Source organism: Maniola hyperantus, chromosome 28 (assembly GCF_902806685.2).
Source record: "Maniola hyperantus chromosome 28, iAphHyp1.2, whole genome shotgun sequence".
NCBI lineage: Eukaryota > Metazoa > Arthropoda > Insecta > Lepidoptera > Nymphalidae > Maniola > Maniola hyperantus.
In genome coordinates, this window is record NC_048563.1 from 4,527,426 (window position 1) to 4,543,340 (window position 15,915).

The 15,915-nt window shown below is 39.8% G+C and overlaps 1 protein-coding gene across 3 annotated transcripts in view; it reads right to left on the reverse strand.

Moving 5' to 3' along the window:
* sosie overlaps window positions 1-15,915 on the reverse strand; it is a 31,946-nt gene that overhangs the window by 3,974 nt on the left and 12,057 nt on the right. For all 3 annotated transcript variants that reach the window (XM_069508310.1, XM_069508309.1, XM_034983132.2), the window contains exon 3: window positions 3,139-3,279. In XM_069508310.1, the coding sequence (XP_069364411.1) occupies window positions 3,139-3,279 (141 nt within the window). The remainder of the gene's footprint in view (window positions 1-3,138; window positions 3,280-15,915) is intronic.

Below are 15,915 nucleotides of genomic sequence, written 5' to 3' on the forward strand. Positions count from 1 at the left end.
CATATGATACCCTACTTGATGTAGTCACTCACTTCGAAAGTTGAAAATACTAATTATTAGTTCATAACCACAATTTAATTTTTTTTTGTGTGATCCAACCCTAAATTCACGGTTTTCAGATTTTCCCCCAAATGTCAGCTATAAGATCTACCTACCTGCCAAATTTCATGATTCTAGGTCAACGGGAAGTACCCTGTAGGTTTCTTGACAGACAGACATACAGACAGACAGACAGACAGATAGACAGACAGACAGACAGACAGACAGACAACAAAGTGATCCTATAAGGGTTCCGTTTTTACTTTTGAGGCACGGAACCCTAAAAAAAACATTAGGCTCAACGCCAATATGAAACGCATAGTAAATGTGTTTCTACCATTAAATCTCACTGTAGTAACCAAGCTTCGTGTGAGATCTTATATGCGATATAGTGGCTACCTTCTGGTACGTGGTAACCGTAAACGCAGTTCCACATTTTATTTATGATAGTATTTATTTACCCACAGCTAGCTTACAAAAAACCAGTCAAGTGCCAGTCGAATTCGCTCATGCGTGGTTCCGTACCTTTGTACAAGATATAACACTTTCTATATTTTACAGTGCAACAAGGCTATCTTGGCGCGTGGCGAAAATCGGGACTAACGTTGCCATCAAGTGTCCCCTTTACTCTTGGTTAAATATTCTAACTTTCTAAGCCTTTGTTCTCCAACAGCCCCCCTGTCAATGTCATTCAAGTTCCAAGAGAGCCTTATCGCACTGTATTTTTAATTTTTGGTGGCCATTTTGAAATTTAGATATTATTTTGTTGTTAGAGCGACAAAAGAAATACGTCATACTTCGTTCGGTTGTGTTCACGGTTCATGAGATACAGCCCACTGACAGACAGACGGACGGACAGTAGAGGCTGAGTAATAGGGCACCGTTGGCACCCTACGAGTACGGAACCCTTTACTAAAAAAACTTACTATAGACGTCATGTAAGGAATTCTGTGTCTATAGAATTTTTGATTGATCTTTGTTTTGCCTCTGTAAGATCTTCGTGTGGGGAGATTATCTAACTGTAGGAGGGAAACATTGGAATCAAAAACTAGAGTCCAGAGCAGTAAAAAGTTTTGTAAGCTACGTTAAAATGTAGTTAAAATGAGTCCAGAGCTGAGAATTTAAAAAATCAAACTAAGAAAATTTTCCGCGAGAATCGACCACAGAGAAGATTTTCACAGATGAAGTGAGAGTCACCTGTAAAGAGATTTTTCACTTTTTAAAGCTAATAAGTAATAACCTTAACTAGCGGCAGAATTGTGACAGTATAACCACTTCCTTTTTTTGGGGTTCCGTATCCAAAGGGTGCCAACGGGATCATCATACCACCTCCGCTGTCCGTCCGTCCATCTGTCAGTGGGCTGTATCTCGTGAAGTGTAACAACAAGTACAGAGTTGAAATTTTGTACAATACAAAATGTGTATTTCTATTGCCGGAAGACGCAGTGCTGGAAGACCCCCCACTAGGTTGACGGACGACATCAGACGAGACGCAGGGAGCCGCTGGATGGCGGCGGCGCAAGACCGTGGCGTGTGGAAGTCCCTACAAGAGACCTATGTCTAGCAGTGGACATCTATCAGTTGATGATGATGATGATTGCCGGTAGCTAACTATAAAAATGCAAATCTGGTGCTGCAAATGTTCATGGGCGGCGGTAATCACTTAACATCAGGTGACCCGCCTGCTCGCTTGCTCGCTATATCTATTAAAAAAAAAAAAAAAAACCTAATAAAATTTTCAAAATGGAAAAAAACGTGTCATTTCTTTTACGATATTACGGAACCCTTTGTGTGCGAGTCGGACTCGCATTTGGCCGATTTCTTATCAAACTAAAATTACTGAAATTTCGATGAGTCGCTGGCTCTACAATCCACCCACCTAATATAAGTCCCGCAAATTGCTATTGCGCTGGAACCATGTCTCATAAACATTGAAATGACGACATTTTGACGTCATTTGACGTATATTTAAAAAAATATACTATCAGCTCGAAACTTCAGTCTAGGGCTGGCGTCACTAAAATGGCGGCCACGCGCATTAGCAAAATGAAAACATGAATAAGGTGAATAAGTAAAAAGGTCAACTCTAGCGTAGCGCCTAATCTAATTTTACAATCTCGATTAATCTTATACAATTAGCTTACTATGCTACTTGTAGAATCAACCTAACTACTTACATATTTTTAACACCATAAGTTACCAGAATCAATCTTTGCTTCAGACTTAAAAAAAAAACTATTTTTGATACCTGATAATTCCAATGGTCTTGGTAGGTATACCTACAGATTTTCAAAAGGATCAGTTTTTCGATTTATCGATCGACTAGTATTAACTACGAAAAAATTCACAATTTTTTTAATTATTAATAATTAATATAAATAAATAAATCAATCCTTCATCGATATAAATGACAAGATAATATGGTCAAGCGAACAAAAATTTTCACGGTTTTGGAACCAAATAAATCAGCGCCACCTCTTAGAAAAAATAAATGCTTCCTATTAAACAATTCTGTCATAAATTTAAAAAATGGTTGCAAGAAAAAATTTTTTATGCAGTGGATGACTTCGCAGGCTTAATTTCGAGATTTCATTAAGTAATCAATTTCATCAATGTAATTAATTTATTTTTAAGTTAATATTAACATGCACTTAAATAAGACTATTTTAGGTTTTCTTTGACATCATATTTTTAATTTTTTTTTTTAGTGTATCTGATTCTGACATGATCTGACAATTGTAAAATTGCGCGCCAGATGATGGCAGATTGTAATTGGACTTTTATATTTTTAAGAGCTTATGTACCTACATACAATTTTGCAATTAATAAATTATCTTATCTTATCTTAGATACTAATGAACGACCCGTTTGAAATCCAGACGTCACTGAGGTTGCATTGGTGCTAAAGCACCACTGAGTCGGTGCCATTTTGTTTGTTCAATAACCCTGTCCATACGAAGTAATATACAAGTCAATGCAACATGGGGTTATTCAAGGGGCTGACCAACACATTCCTAAAAGGCCGGCAACGCATCGGCGGTTCCTCTGATGCTGCAAATGTTGAATGAAATGAATGACAAGTGAATGAATGAAGCTCACATTTGGTGACGGGTTCGCAGCGTCCGTTGAGCGGCGGCGAGTTGTCGCCGCACAGACACCTGGTGACGGGGTCGTAGTGCGTGCGGACGCACGACGCGCTGTTCACGCCGAGGCACTCCGCTTGTCGGTTGCAAGCACGAGCTACAAACAGAACGTACAGTCAGTCAGTTTATTATGTACACTTTCATGTTACAAGGCACACCGTTTCCAACAGCGTAACGTTCTCCGACACGTCGTTACCATTAACCTTACCGTTCTCTCCGCTACCTCGACAGGTCGAAATGGCAATCGGGGCCAGGCCCATTTTTCCCACTGGGCACTCTGGGCATGTGCCCAGGGCCCACGATAGATAGGGGCCCACTAGTCCCTGCCAGATCGCCGAATTATAACCGATCGATCGATATTTTATAACCGAAAAACATATTTATTTCGATAAAATCAAAGGTCGAAAAGGCCCACTCAAACAGAGGACCATAAAGATAGTTAACTATAGTCAAAACTGACTTCTCTGACTCGATCCTTCTTGTTTACCCCCGACCCACTACTCTGTCAATGTCATAGGGGCCTAATTATTCTAATGTGCCCAGGGCCTCCAATAGGTTAAAGATGGTCTTGATCGGGGCCCCGCACACCCGCACAACCCCCGTGGAAACCCGGTGCGGGTTTACCCTTGCCCTTTGGTTTTGGTTTGGTACACGGCATCGTACCGGACCGTTGATTCGCTTTGCGGCACGGCTTTGCCGGTAGGGTGGTACCTAGCCACGGCCGAAGCTTCCCACCAGACCAGACCAGAAATTTAGAAATTAGGGACCCTAAAAAGTACTTGTAAATGTCCATTTAAGTAAAAGTTACCCATATTTGACAGTATTTCTATTTTTTACTGAGCATATATATAATCAACTAGATGATGCCCGCGACTTCGTCCGCGTGGATTTAAGTTTTTTAAAATCCCATGGGAACTCTTTAATTTTCCGGGATAGAAAGTAAGTCCTTGCACGGGATGCAAGCTATCTCTGACCTCTGTACCAAATTTCATCAAAATCGGTTGAATGGTTGGGCCGTAAAAAGCTAGCAGACGCACAGACAGACAGACACACTTTCGCATTTATAATATTGGATGGATATGGATTAGTTACAAAGTTCCAAATCAAGAACCGAACCCGTGACCTATGTAAATTAACACCTGCACCGCTACCCACTATGTGGCCTTCAAAAATACAACTTTATTTGAAAAGGTTAAATTTAGATTCAATTTTGTATACCAAAGGTTGCCTACCTTATTATTAGAGGTAGATAGTAGTTACTAGGTACACAAATATTCGTATATAATATCATTGTACGAACTAATTTGCATATAATAGCTAAGTATCTTTCCACGAAAATTTTACCCTAGAAATAAAACTTACATAGGTATTAATAAATTATGCTGTGAAAAAAGGAAGCCAACGGTATACAAAGATTTTTTAAAATATCTAAATTAAAAGTAAAATAAAACAACATTAAATTGAAACTAAAATAAATTAAATTAAATGTAAAACCTCATCGAGACCACCGCAGCGAGGCATTGTACCCAAGATGCTGGCAGCATTACCCATTTGGATGGCCAAACTAATTCCGTGTAAAATAAATTATGAAAAAGCTGTGATAGCCTTAGTGGTCAGGTCCGTCTCCTAATAGAAAGTTGGGGGTTCGATCCCGGGCACACACCTCTATGTGCCAGCCAGGTAATCTCCCAATGTGCCTGGGTGCTGCTGGTCCCTTTTGGATGCATCGGGCATCCGAGGGGAAGAGCAGTATTCGGGCCGGTGCACCCCGGTAACATGGCTAATAATCTCTCTTCGGGGATATTGTTAGCCATGGCTAATGACCTGGCAGGGGGGAGGTTTCTCCGCGTGTCCCTCTGACTAGCAGAGGGCACAGTGGACGAGGCGGAGGATGAGACGCGGGCGACGTGCGCGGGATTGCGTTGTCGCCCGTTGCGTCTCCGCGGAGGTGAGGTACACATAGTTGGTGCACCTCGGACGTGCGTGGAGGAGGTGAAGGGTCTGCTTCGGCGGACGTCGCTGGCTGGGTCGCGGTGGTTTGCTTCGGCGTTCCCGTGACCCAGTCGCCAGGCGACGCGCAGGAGTGCCGCTGGGTTTTAGTGGGTATTCCCGTCGCCTCTCGGCCGGCGAGTCCCACATACCTTCCCTCCAGTTGGTCGGCTGGCTTGTTAGCTGGCTGGCTTTCAGGAGGGGCGGATGCGTAAACGCATTTCCCAGCGTTAAAAAAAAAAAAAAACGGCACACACCTCTAACTTTTAGTAGTTAGGTATATTATGTAAGTAGGTAAATAATTAAAATATCATCAATTTTCATCGATGTAACTTTAAATGTTGTTCACGATGTTGTGGGGCGATCTCCGACCCGCTGGACTGACGACCTTAAGAAGGTAGCGGGAAGTGGGTTGATGAGGAATAAGGTTAAATTAAGTGAAATTAGATGCAAAACAGCTTTATAAGCGAATACCTTAACCTACTTGGAGGAGTGTGTACGGAAGCGGTGAATTTACACCCTCCATCGACCAGTGTAGCTTGGACTTCCGTTGTTAGGGTGCGGGCTAGCTAGCCAGACTTGCCCTACCGGCAAAGCGATTTAGCGTTCCGGTATGATGCTGTGTAGAAACCAAAAGGGTATGGGGTTAATAAAACTGCCATACTCCTTCCAGGTTAGCCCGCTTCCATCTTAGATTGCATCATCACTTACCACCAGCCCCCCTAGCATGGGCAGGAGACAAAAATTTTATCCCCCAATTATATCCACTGACGAGGGATAAAATTTATTTGTCCACCTCTCAAAGCACGGCAACAGGGGAGAGGAGAAGTTTATCCCTAATTCGGGGACAATTTTATCCTCGACATTAGACGTGGGTTTAAGTTTATTCTCATAGAACTTAAAAAATCAAAACATGTCTCGCGGTACCTGTTGGGTTTAGGTTATGTTTGGGTTGTGTTTGGGTTATGTTTGGGTTGTGTTTGTGTTATGTTTGGGTTGTGTTTGGAATATGGTTGGGAACCCCAATATAAACCCAACATAGGTCCCAAATACCAATTACCATTAACCCAATAAAGGTAAAGGAAAAGATCCAAAAACCGAAAAGTCCCCCGTTTTATTCACTGTGGATAATTATATCCACCCGTGAGCCCATGCTCGGAGAGTGGATAAAGCTGTCGGAGGGGATAAAGATTTTATCTTTTCCCCGGGGAGAAAATTATATCCCCGCCCATGCTAACCCTGCAGGTGAGATTGCAGTCAAGAGCTAGCTTGTATCTGACTAAAAAAAACACTTGGCGACACTAGGTACTTGTACAGTGAGTGCAAAACAATTATTCCAATCTGATCTCGTCTTTTTTTATTTTTTTTATTTTATTTAGTTACTATTTTGCGCGTACTAAAAACAGCTTTATAAGCGAATACCTTAACCTACTTGGAGGAGCGATAGTGTACGGAAGCGGTGAATTTACACCCTCCGTCGACCAGTGTAGCTTGGACTTCCGTTGTTAGGGTGCGGGCTAGCTAGCCAGACTTTACGACACTAGGTACTTGTATATTGGGTATTCCAATCTGATGGTGATCAGGATTAAATACACAAACCCATTCATTCTTTCATCGTTATAATATAAAACAAAAAAAAAACATTTTATGTAATTATAAAACTCATAAACATTTTATCTAATTTTAACTGTGGGCGGTTCTTTGACAAATAAAATCAATAAAATAAAAAAAAAACCATTCATTCCTTCATTTACATTTAATGCTCGGCTAAGTTTTGTTTTTGTACAAATCCTCGTCTTTAGTCATTTGTCAAATTTCATGTCAAAAGTACGATTTTAGTCCTTATTTTAAAGGTGAACTATACTTTTGACATGGCAGTTGACCCATAGAGTTAAGATGGCGCGTGAGAAGTCATTATTTACGGACTATACGTACAGTCGGCAACCAAAAAAAAAAAAAAGTTTAGATTGGACTGTTTAGCGCGCACTAAATAAGTAAAATTAGATGCAAAATAGCTTTATAAGGAACTAGCTTATGCTCGCGACTTCGTTTGCATGGACTACACCAATTTCAAATCCTTATTTCACCCCGTTAGGCGTTGAATTTTCAAAAATCCTTTATTAGCAGATTCCTACTTCATAATAGCTATATCTGCATGCCAAATTTCAGCCCGATCCGTCCAGTAGTTTGAGCCGTGCGTTGATAGATCAGTCAGTCAGTCAATCCTTTTATATATTTAAATATATTATTACAACTTATAGAACGTGTCGAATATAAGAAAATAGTATTTAAGTATAAACGTTAAAAAAAATGTAACATTATATTATAAGTAGTAGTTAATTTAGTTAATTATTAAACATGTTTATTCATTTTACAATAGAACGTTTACCTACAGTACCCGTAGTACAAGATTTTACGTCTCACCAAACCAAACCAAATTCGAGAGTCGAAATACTTCCGCGTTACAGTAAACTGGATCTTAAGTACCTTGTTTTAAAGGTCAAGTTTGTCTACACTTCTACAGCCAGCGCTCCAAGCGGAAACATTGCGAAATTAAAATCAGTGGCATTGAATATTTGACTTCAATTCAAGGCTGTTTAGGTCCATTTTAATGTAACGCGGAAGTATTTCGACTCTCGAATTTGGTTTCGTTTGGTGAGACGTAAAATCTTGTACTACGGGTACTGTTTACTTTTTAACCATACCTACAGACATACTGTATGGAATCTTTACTTAAATTGTTATCTTATTTGTAACTCTGATATCTGTACGGAATTTGCATGCAGTGTTTACTTTTAAATGATTTAACATAGTTGTGCATGATAGAAAAATCTATGTATTTATTATAGTTAGTAAGTTTTATGTTAAAATCGCTAGAAAACCATTCAATAAAAATAAAAATAAAATAAAATAGAAACCTTAACCTACTTGGACGAGTGATGGTTGGCGATAATGTACGGAAGCGGTGGGATTTACACTCTCCGTCGACCAGTTTAGCTTGGACGCTTGTTAGGGTGCGGGCTAGCTAGCCAGACTTTGCGACACAAGGTTCAGCGCAAAGGGGGTAAAATAGTAAAATAGGGGTTTGTTTGTTCAGTCCACGCGGAAGAAGTAACGGAAATAAGCTAGTCGACGATATTATGTCAAATATTAGGGTATGGTGGCGTGGCATAGTAGTATGCAAACTGCGTTCCTGTGCCGCCTCATCATGGCGTTGACGGGTCCGCTGGGTTTAAGTGAGTATTCTAGCTTTACAGTGAGTCTCACATACCTCCCCGGAAGAAACGTGGTCAGCTGCGTTTCTTCCGGGGAGGATGCGTAAAAGCATTTCCCAGTGAAAAAAAAGGGTATGATGGCGTGACGTCGATGCCTCAACGTATTGTTAGAATTCCCCTGTCGTCATCATCATCATCATGATCAACGCATCGCCAGCTCACTACAGAACACGGGTCTCCTCTCAGAGTGACAAGGGTTTTAGCCATTATAGTCTACCACGCTGGCCAAGTGCGGATTGGCAGACTTCACACACCTTTGAGAACATTATGGAGAACTCTCAGGCATGCAGGTATCCTCGCGATGTTTTCTAAGTGATATTTAATAGCTTAAAACGCACAAAACTCCGAAAAGTTAGAGGTGCGTGCCCGGGATCGAACCCCCGACCTCCGATTGGAAGGCGGACGTCCTAACCACTAGGCTACCACAGCTTCCCCTGTCGTGAAGAGGTAAAAATTAAAGTAAGTAGGTAAGGTATGTTATATGTACGTAATCCATACTTGCATATTAATATTATAAATGCGAAAGTTTGTCTGTCTGTCTGTCTATCTGTCTGTCTGTTTGTCTGTCTGACTGTCTGCTAGCTTTTCACGGCCCCTCCGTTGAACCGATTTTAATGAAATTTGGTACGGAGATAGCTTGCATCCCGGGGAAGGACATATAGGCTACTTTTTTATCCCGAAAAATCAGAGTTCTCACGGGATTTTTAAATCTCTCTAATCTTAAATCATCTAGTGGTAAATATCTTAAGAGTTTTTTTTTTGTTTTTTTGTAATTTTATTTTGTCATAGCACTTTTTGACTTTTATTTTACTAAATTTTAATATAAATAAAAAAAATACATAATAAATACAGCAAAAAAAAAAAACGGTTTAACGCCGCTGAGCAATATATCTTCGCTTCCGGCGTTGTTTCTTTACTATAGGGTTGTCACAAGAATATTAGCCATATTAAATGACTAATATTCCCCTTTCCTCTCCAACTAAGCGTCAGGCTTGTGCTAAGGAGAAGGTACGACAATAGTGCAACGGGCGGGGTTTGAATCGTCGACCTTACGGTTTTCAGTCCACTCCTTTGCCGGTTGAGCTATTAAGGCTCATACTTGATTATATATTATTGGACAACTAGCTTATGCCCGCGACTTCGTCCGCGTGGACTACACAAATTTTAAACCCCTATTTTACACCCTTAGGTTTGACCCTTAGGTTTTGATGATTCTTGTGCACAATCTCTAAACTAAACTAAATTACAAATACAAATACAAATACAAATACAAACTTCTTTATTGCGAATATGGGTAAACAGTGAAGATGTTACAAAACAAAAAAGTACAGCCAAATTCTGCCTATCAGCATGCAATATGTTATGATATACCTAACAACGTGTACATAGTCTTGATAAAATTAGTCACATTATATATTTAGTCACAAAAATAATTAAATAATAGTATTGAGTTTTGTAGAAGAAAATTTTACAGGTTTTTTTAAAATTTATCATCAAAGTACTCGTTTATGGAATAATAGCATTTTTTTACAAGAAATTCCTTAAGTTTGTATTTCAACATACTTATACTATGAGATCTATCTGCGAGTTCTTTTGGTAATTTATTATAGATTCTAGGAGCCATATTTATTATACTCTTTCCAAATTTCGCGGATGAGTGCTGAGTGAAACAAATTTTGTTGTTCCTTCTGGCATTCTCAGAAAAGTTAAACAGATTTTCATTCGTTCTAATGAATACAACAACCTCATATATGTAAAGACATGGACAAGGAAGTACTTTCAATTTTTGAAAATATGGCTTACATGAATCAGTCGGTTGAAGGTGACAAATAGACCTAATACATCTTTTTTGGGATTTAAATGCTCTATCCCTTTTAGCAGAATTTCCCCAAAATATTATACCACATCGCTCGTAATGTTGCAGTTACGTATTACGTAAATTAACGGGTCTAAATCTAGTGCTATCCTTTTCCGCAAGCAAAATTATGAAAGGGAAGGAAGGGCAATATATTATTTAGACGTGTCATTTTAGTTTAGAGATTGTGCACAACGGAATTAGCCACAATTTCAGTATATCCATACTAACATTATAAATGCAAAAGTGTGTCTGTCTGTCTGTTAGCTTTTCATGGCTCATCCCTTCAACCAATTTTGACGGAATTTGATATAGATGCTTTACATATCCCGGGAGGACATAGGCTACTTTTCATCCCAGATAATAAAAGAGTTCCCACGGGATTTAAAAACCTTAATCCACGCGGGCAAAGTCGCGGGCGTCACCTAGTAAAAATAATGTGACAAACCGGACCTTGGGTTTATTAACGACTGTTAGGATCTTAATTTAATTTGCTTCAAAATTGCATTATATTTTTATTTTTACATCGGCAACTTTATTTTTTAAGTAGACTATCAGTTGTCATTCTGGAGTTTTGACGCTAGTTGGCGTAATACGGCGGAAACCAATCAGATTCCTAATTGTCACGTTGGCAACTCTAATTTTCAAATACTATTCTGTCATTGGTTGACGCCGGTTGGCGCAGAGCGGTGGGACCAATGAGGTTGGGTTTCTCCCACCCTGACGGTTGGAAGCTTGACGAGAGGGTTCGTTGGTTTTAGCGGACACTCTCGAGAGAGATCCTGTGTTGTTTATAAGTGCAAGCTGTGAGAATAGTGTTGTTAGCAGTTATTATAGTAAAACTAAGAGAATGATTAAAGTGATTATTTATGAGTAACATGGTAGCATCATTTCCGAGAGCCTTCATCGCAATCCTACGTAGGGTGAAGCCTATACGACTAAGAAAAAAGTCTAGCTATATTTAGAACTAGATTGCATCATAGTCACTAGAAATTTCATATTATTACTAGGTCAGGTCTAATTTTAGTCAGTCCAAGAACCCCGAAATGTCGTGTCGACAACCCTATCCTTATCTGACACTTTATATTCCACTTCCGTTCACAAAATGGCGGCTTATTTTTAGTTCTGAAAATTTATTGTACGAAATATTATTTAACTGTATACCTCGCTTAAGTATCAAATAAGTCCCGCAAATTGTTATTGCGCTGGAACCATGTCTCATTAGCCTATGTTGCTCCTATAGTAATCCTATACTTGTCTGTGAAAGTCCCGTAAAAATAGGTTCAGCCGTTCCAAATATTAAGCCCGTTCAAACAGACTGACAGACATTTTATAACGTGTGATTCAGTTATGGTACAGTTCAAATAACCATATGAGCCTAATAATGTGGTAGTTTTTTCGATATTACAGACAGACACTTCAATTTTATTTATAAGTATAGATCAGTATAGAGTATAGATAAGGGGTATACATACCACGATTAATCCGATGATTTTAATTTGTTTGTTTGTTTGTTTGATATGTTGTTAAACCACGAAATTAATTTAAGATCATTGGCAAAAAGCTGCTTTTGTTTTATACTATGTAGAGAAAGCAAACTAAGGGAAAACAGACTATTTTTAGTATATTCCCGCAAATTGCTAATGCGCGTGGCTGTCATTCTAGTGACGTTAGCACTAGACTGAAGTTTCGAGCTGATGGTATATTTTTACTTACAATATACGTCAAATGACGTCATAATGACGTCATTTCAATGTTAATGAGACATTGGTGCCAGCGCAATAGCAATTTGCGGGATTTATACGAAAACCAAGTGGTTAGGACGTCCGCCTTCTAATCGGAGGTCGGGGCTTCGATCCCGGGCACGCACCTCTGACTTTTCGGAGTTATTAAGTAATTAAATATCACTTGCTTTAACGATCAAGGAAAATATCGTAAGGAAACCTATAAGCCTGAGAGTTCTCCATAATGTTCTCAAAGGTGTGTGAAGTCTACCAATCCGCACATGGCCAGCGTGGTAGACTATGGCCAAACCCTTCCCACTCTGAGAGGAGATAATGGGTTGATCATGATAATGATGATGATACGAAATGTGATTATTATTTTTTCGGCGCACTTCTCACCGCCGCCGCGGTTTCATGTGAGAAATTTAACATGGCATGTCTAAGCTTGTACTGTTTTTAGAGAAATGCCCCTTGTATTTAAATTCGCAATGAAATTTAAATAATTCAAGGCAAAAACATAATAGCACGTTCGTAGTTTATACCCAGGTCACGGCACCTCGCGCCATCTTGGATTTTGACTGCGAATGTCGAGTCGAAAAAATACGACTGTAGTACGGAACCCTTAGTTTTTTTTAATTTTTTTATTCAGATACAAGTTAGCCCTTGACTGCAATCTCACCTGGTGGTAAGTGATGATGCAGTCCAAGATGATAGCGGGCTAACCTGGAAGGGGTATGGCAGTTTTTAATAAACCCATACCCCATTGGTTTCTACACAGCATCGTACCGGAACGCTAAATCGCTTGGCGGCACGGCTTTGCCGGTAGGGTGGTAACTAGCCACGGCCGAAGCCTTCCACCAGACCAGACCAGAAATTAAGACATTATAAAATTCCAAACCCCTGCCAGGAATCGAACCCGGGACCTCCCACTATTAAGACCACAGCGCTCACCACTGCGCCAGGGAGGTCGTCAAAAAGTTAGTGCACGAGTCTGGCTCGCACTTGGCCAGTTTTTAGGGTTCCGTACCCCTAAAGGAAAAACGGAATCCTTATAGGATCACTTTGTTGTCCGTTGCTTTAGAATCATGAAGTTTGGCAGGTAGGTAGGTCTTATAGCTGATATTTGGGGAAAAATCTGAAAACCGTGAATTTAGGGTTACATCACACAAAAAAAATTAAATTGTGGTCATGAACTAATAATTAGTATTACGTAGTTGACGATTCAAAAGCACTTTTAAAGGTTTACTTGAATAAAAAAATATTCTATTCTATTCTATAAAGAAAATTCAAAATGGCCGCCGTGAAAATTAAAAAATACTATTTCTTGAGCGACGGTACGGAACCCTTCGTGTGCGTGTCCGACTGGCACTTGACTGATTTTGTTTATGGTCGGTACCTCTTGTGCCAGGGTTCAGGTTACGATTATTGGTTTATATTAGTATCGGAATGCCTCAGCTTCGTTTTATTGTTTTGTCAAGGGTAAGGAGACATGTTATATCATCGATGGCAGACATTTGTAACTTTTGTTTTGCTTAGCTGTTCTTAAGTTTGTATAAACTGCTGCGTTGCTCATAGTAAAAACCGGCCACGTGCGAGTCAGGCTCGCGCAATGAGGGTTCCGTACTACAGTCGTATTTTTCGACATTTTGCACGATAATTCAAAAACTATGATGCATAAAAATAAATAAAAATCTGTTTTAGAATGTACAGCTGATATATACCTTTCATATGATACCCCACTTGATATAGTCACTCACTTCAAAAGTTGAAAGTACTAATTATTAGTTCATGACCACAATTTAATTTTTTTTGTGTGATCTAACCCTAAATTCACGGTTTTCAGATTTTTCCCCGAATGCCAGCTATAAGACCTACCTACCTGCCACATTTCATTATTCTAGGTCAACGGGAAGTACCCTTTAGGTTTCTTGACAGACAGACAGGCAGACAACAAAGTGATCCTATAAGGGTTCCGTTTTTCCTTTTGAGGTACGGAACCCTAAAAAAGGTATTTCTCTTTACTAAGTAATAATAATAATAACCAGATGATACCCGCGACTTTGTCCGCGTGGATTTTTTTTAAATCCCGAGAGACTTTAATTTTCCGTGATAAAAAGAGTCGGTAGTCTATGTACCCGGGATGTAAGCTAACTCCTACTCCTACGTATCTTATATTTCACTTGGCTGGATACAATGTCACGATCGCAATCACTCTGATTGGTTGACGCTCGCTCACTATAGGCTACAATGCATTGTTGCACCAAGAATCGCACAAATTCAGCCAATCAGAACAATTGAGATTGTAATAATGATTGATGCAGGTTTTACGAAATCGCCCTACAGGATCAAACCGAGAGTTCCCTCACTCTAGTAAAAGGGTACCAGAAGTGGATTTAAAAGTCAGACAGAAAAGGGCATTATACTTACTAAGTTATTTTTGGATAAGTTATTTGAATGTCCTCTCTTGTTAAACTTGCGCGCAGACATTAACCTGATCAGGGCACAAAATTACTATTACAACCAAACAATCAAAATGGCGGCCTAAACACAAAAGCATTTTATAGCCACCGAGTCTCGAATCGGAACAAGACTAGCTTAAAATTCATTAAGCACCCGTATTTATACAATCGACTCAAGATATCGACGCAACAGATGAAGTGACTTCCGCCAGAGATAAATTTATTACACAAGTGCGACAACACTAGTTCACTCCGATGCTGATGCTAGACATTGAACAAAAGTCTGTACCTATAGAAGGCTAACAATGCAGACCTCCAAAGTCAGTTACTTCGAATACTTAGGTCTTTACATCGGAATTGGTGGATTATTTATTTACGAGTAGAATCGCGTGCGAGTTCAAATTGAATATATATTTTTAGAAGCACAAGACTTGGAGGCCATTCCAAATTCATTTATCAATTTGTCAAATTCGTATACCTAATAGTTATACACTAACCATCAACATCATCATGATCAACCCATCGCCGGCTCACTACAGAGCACGGGTCTCCTCTCAGAGTGAGAAGGGTTTTGGCCATAGTCTACCTCGCTGGCCATGTGCGGATTGGTAGACTTCACACACCTTTGATAACATTATGGAGAACTCTCAGGCATATGTAGGTTTCCTCACGATGTTTTCCTTCACCGTTAAAGCAAGTGATATTTAATTAATTAAAACGCACATAACTCCGAAAAGTTAGAGGTGCGTGCCCGGGATCGAACCCTCGACTTCCGATTAGAAGGCGGACGTCTTAACCACTAGGCTATCACAGCTATTTACTAATTTTTTTTTAAAAAAAAAAGAACATTAGCCATGTTGAATGACTAATATTCCCCTTTTTCCTCTCCAACTAAGCGTCAAGCTTCTGTTAGGAGAAGGTACGACAATAGTGCAACGGGCGGGGTTTGAACCGTCGACCTTTCGGTTTTCAGTCCACTCCTTTACCCGTTGAGCTAGAGGCTCTAATATTGACTAACCATAGGGTTACTCAATAGTGCGTATTTCATTATTTACACGGGCAATGACATTATTTTCTGGTGGGAGGCTTCGGTCGTGACTAATTACCACCCTACCGGCAAGACCGTGCCGCCCAGCGATTTAGCCTTCCGGTACGATGCCGTGTAGAAACCAATCAGAGGTATGGGTTTAATGAACTATACTTACTAACTGTGCTAGAAGCTGTGATAGCCTAGTGGTTAGGACGTCCGCCTTCTAATCGGAGGTTGGGGGTTCGATCACCAGGCACGCACCTCTAACTTTTCCGAGCTATGTGCGTTTTAAGTAATTAAATATCACTTGCTTTAACGGTGAAGGAAAACATCGTGTGGAAACCTGCATGCCTGAGAGTTCTCCATAAATTTTCTCAAATGTGTGTGAAGTCTACCAATCC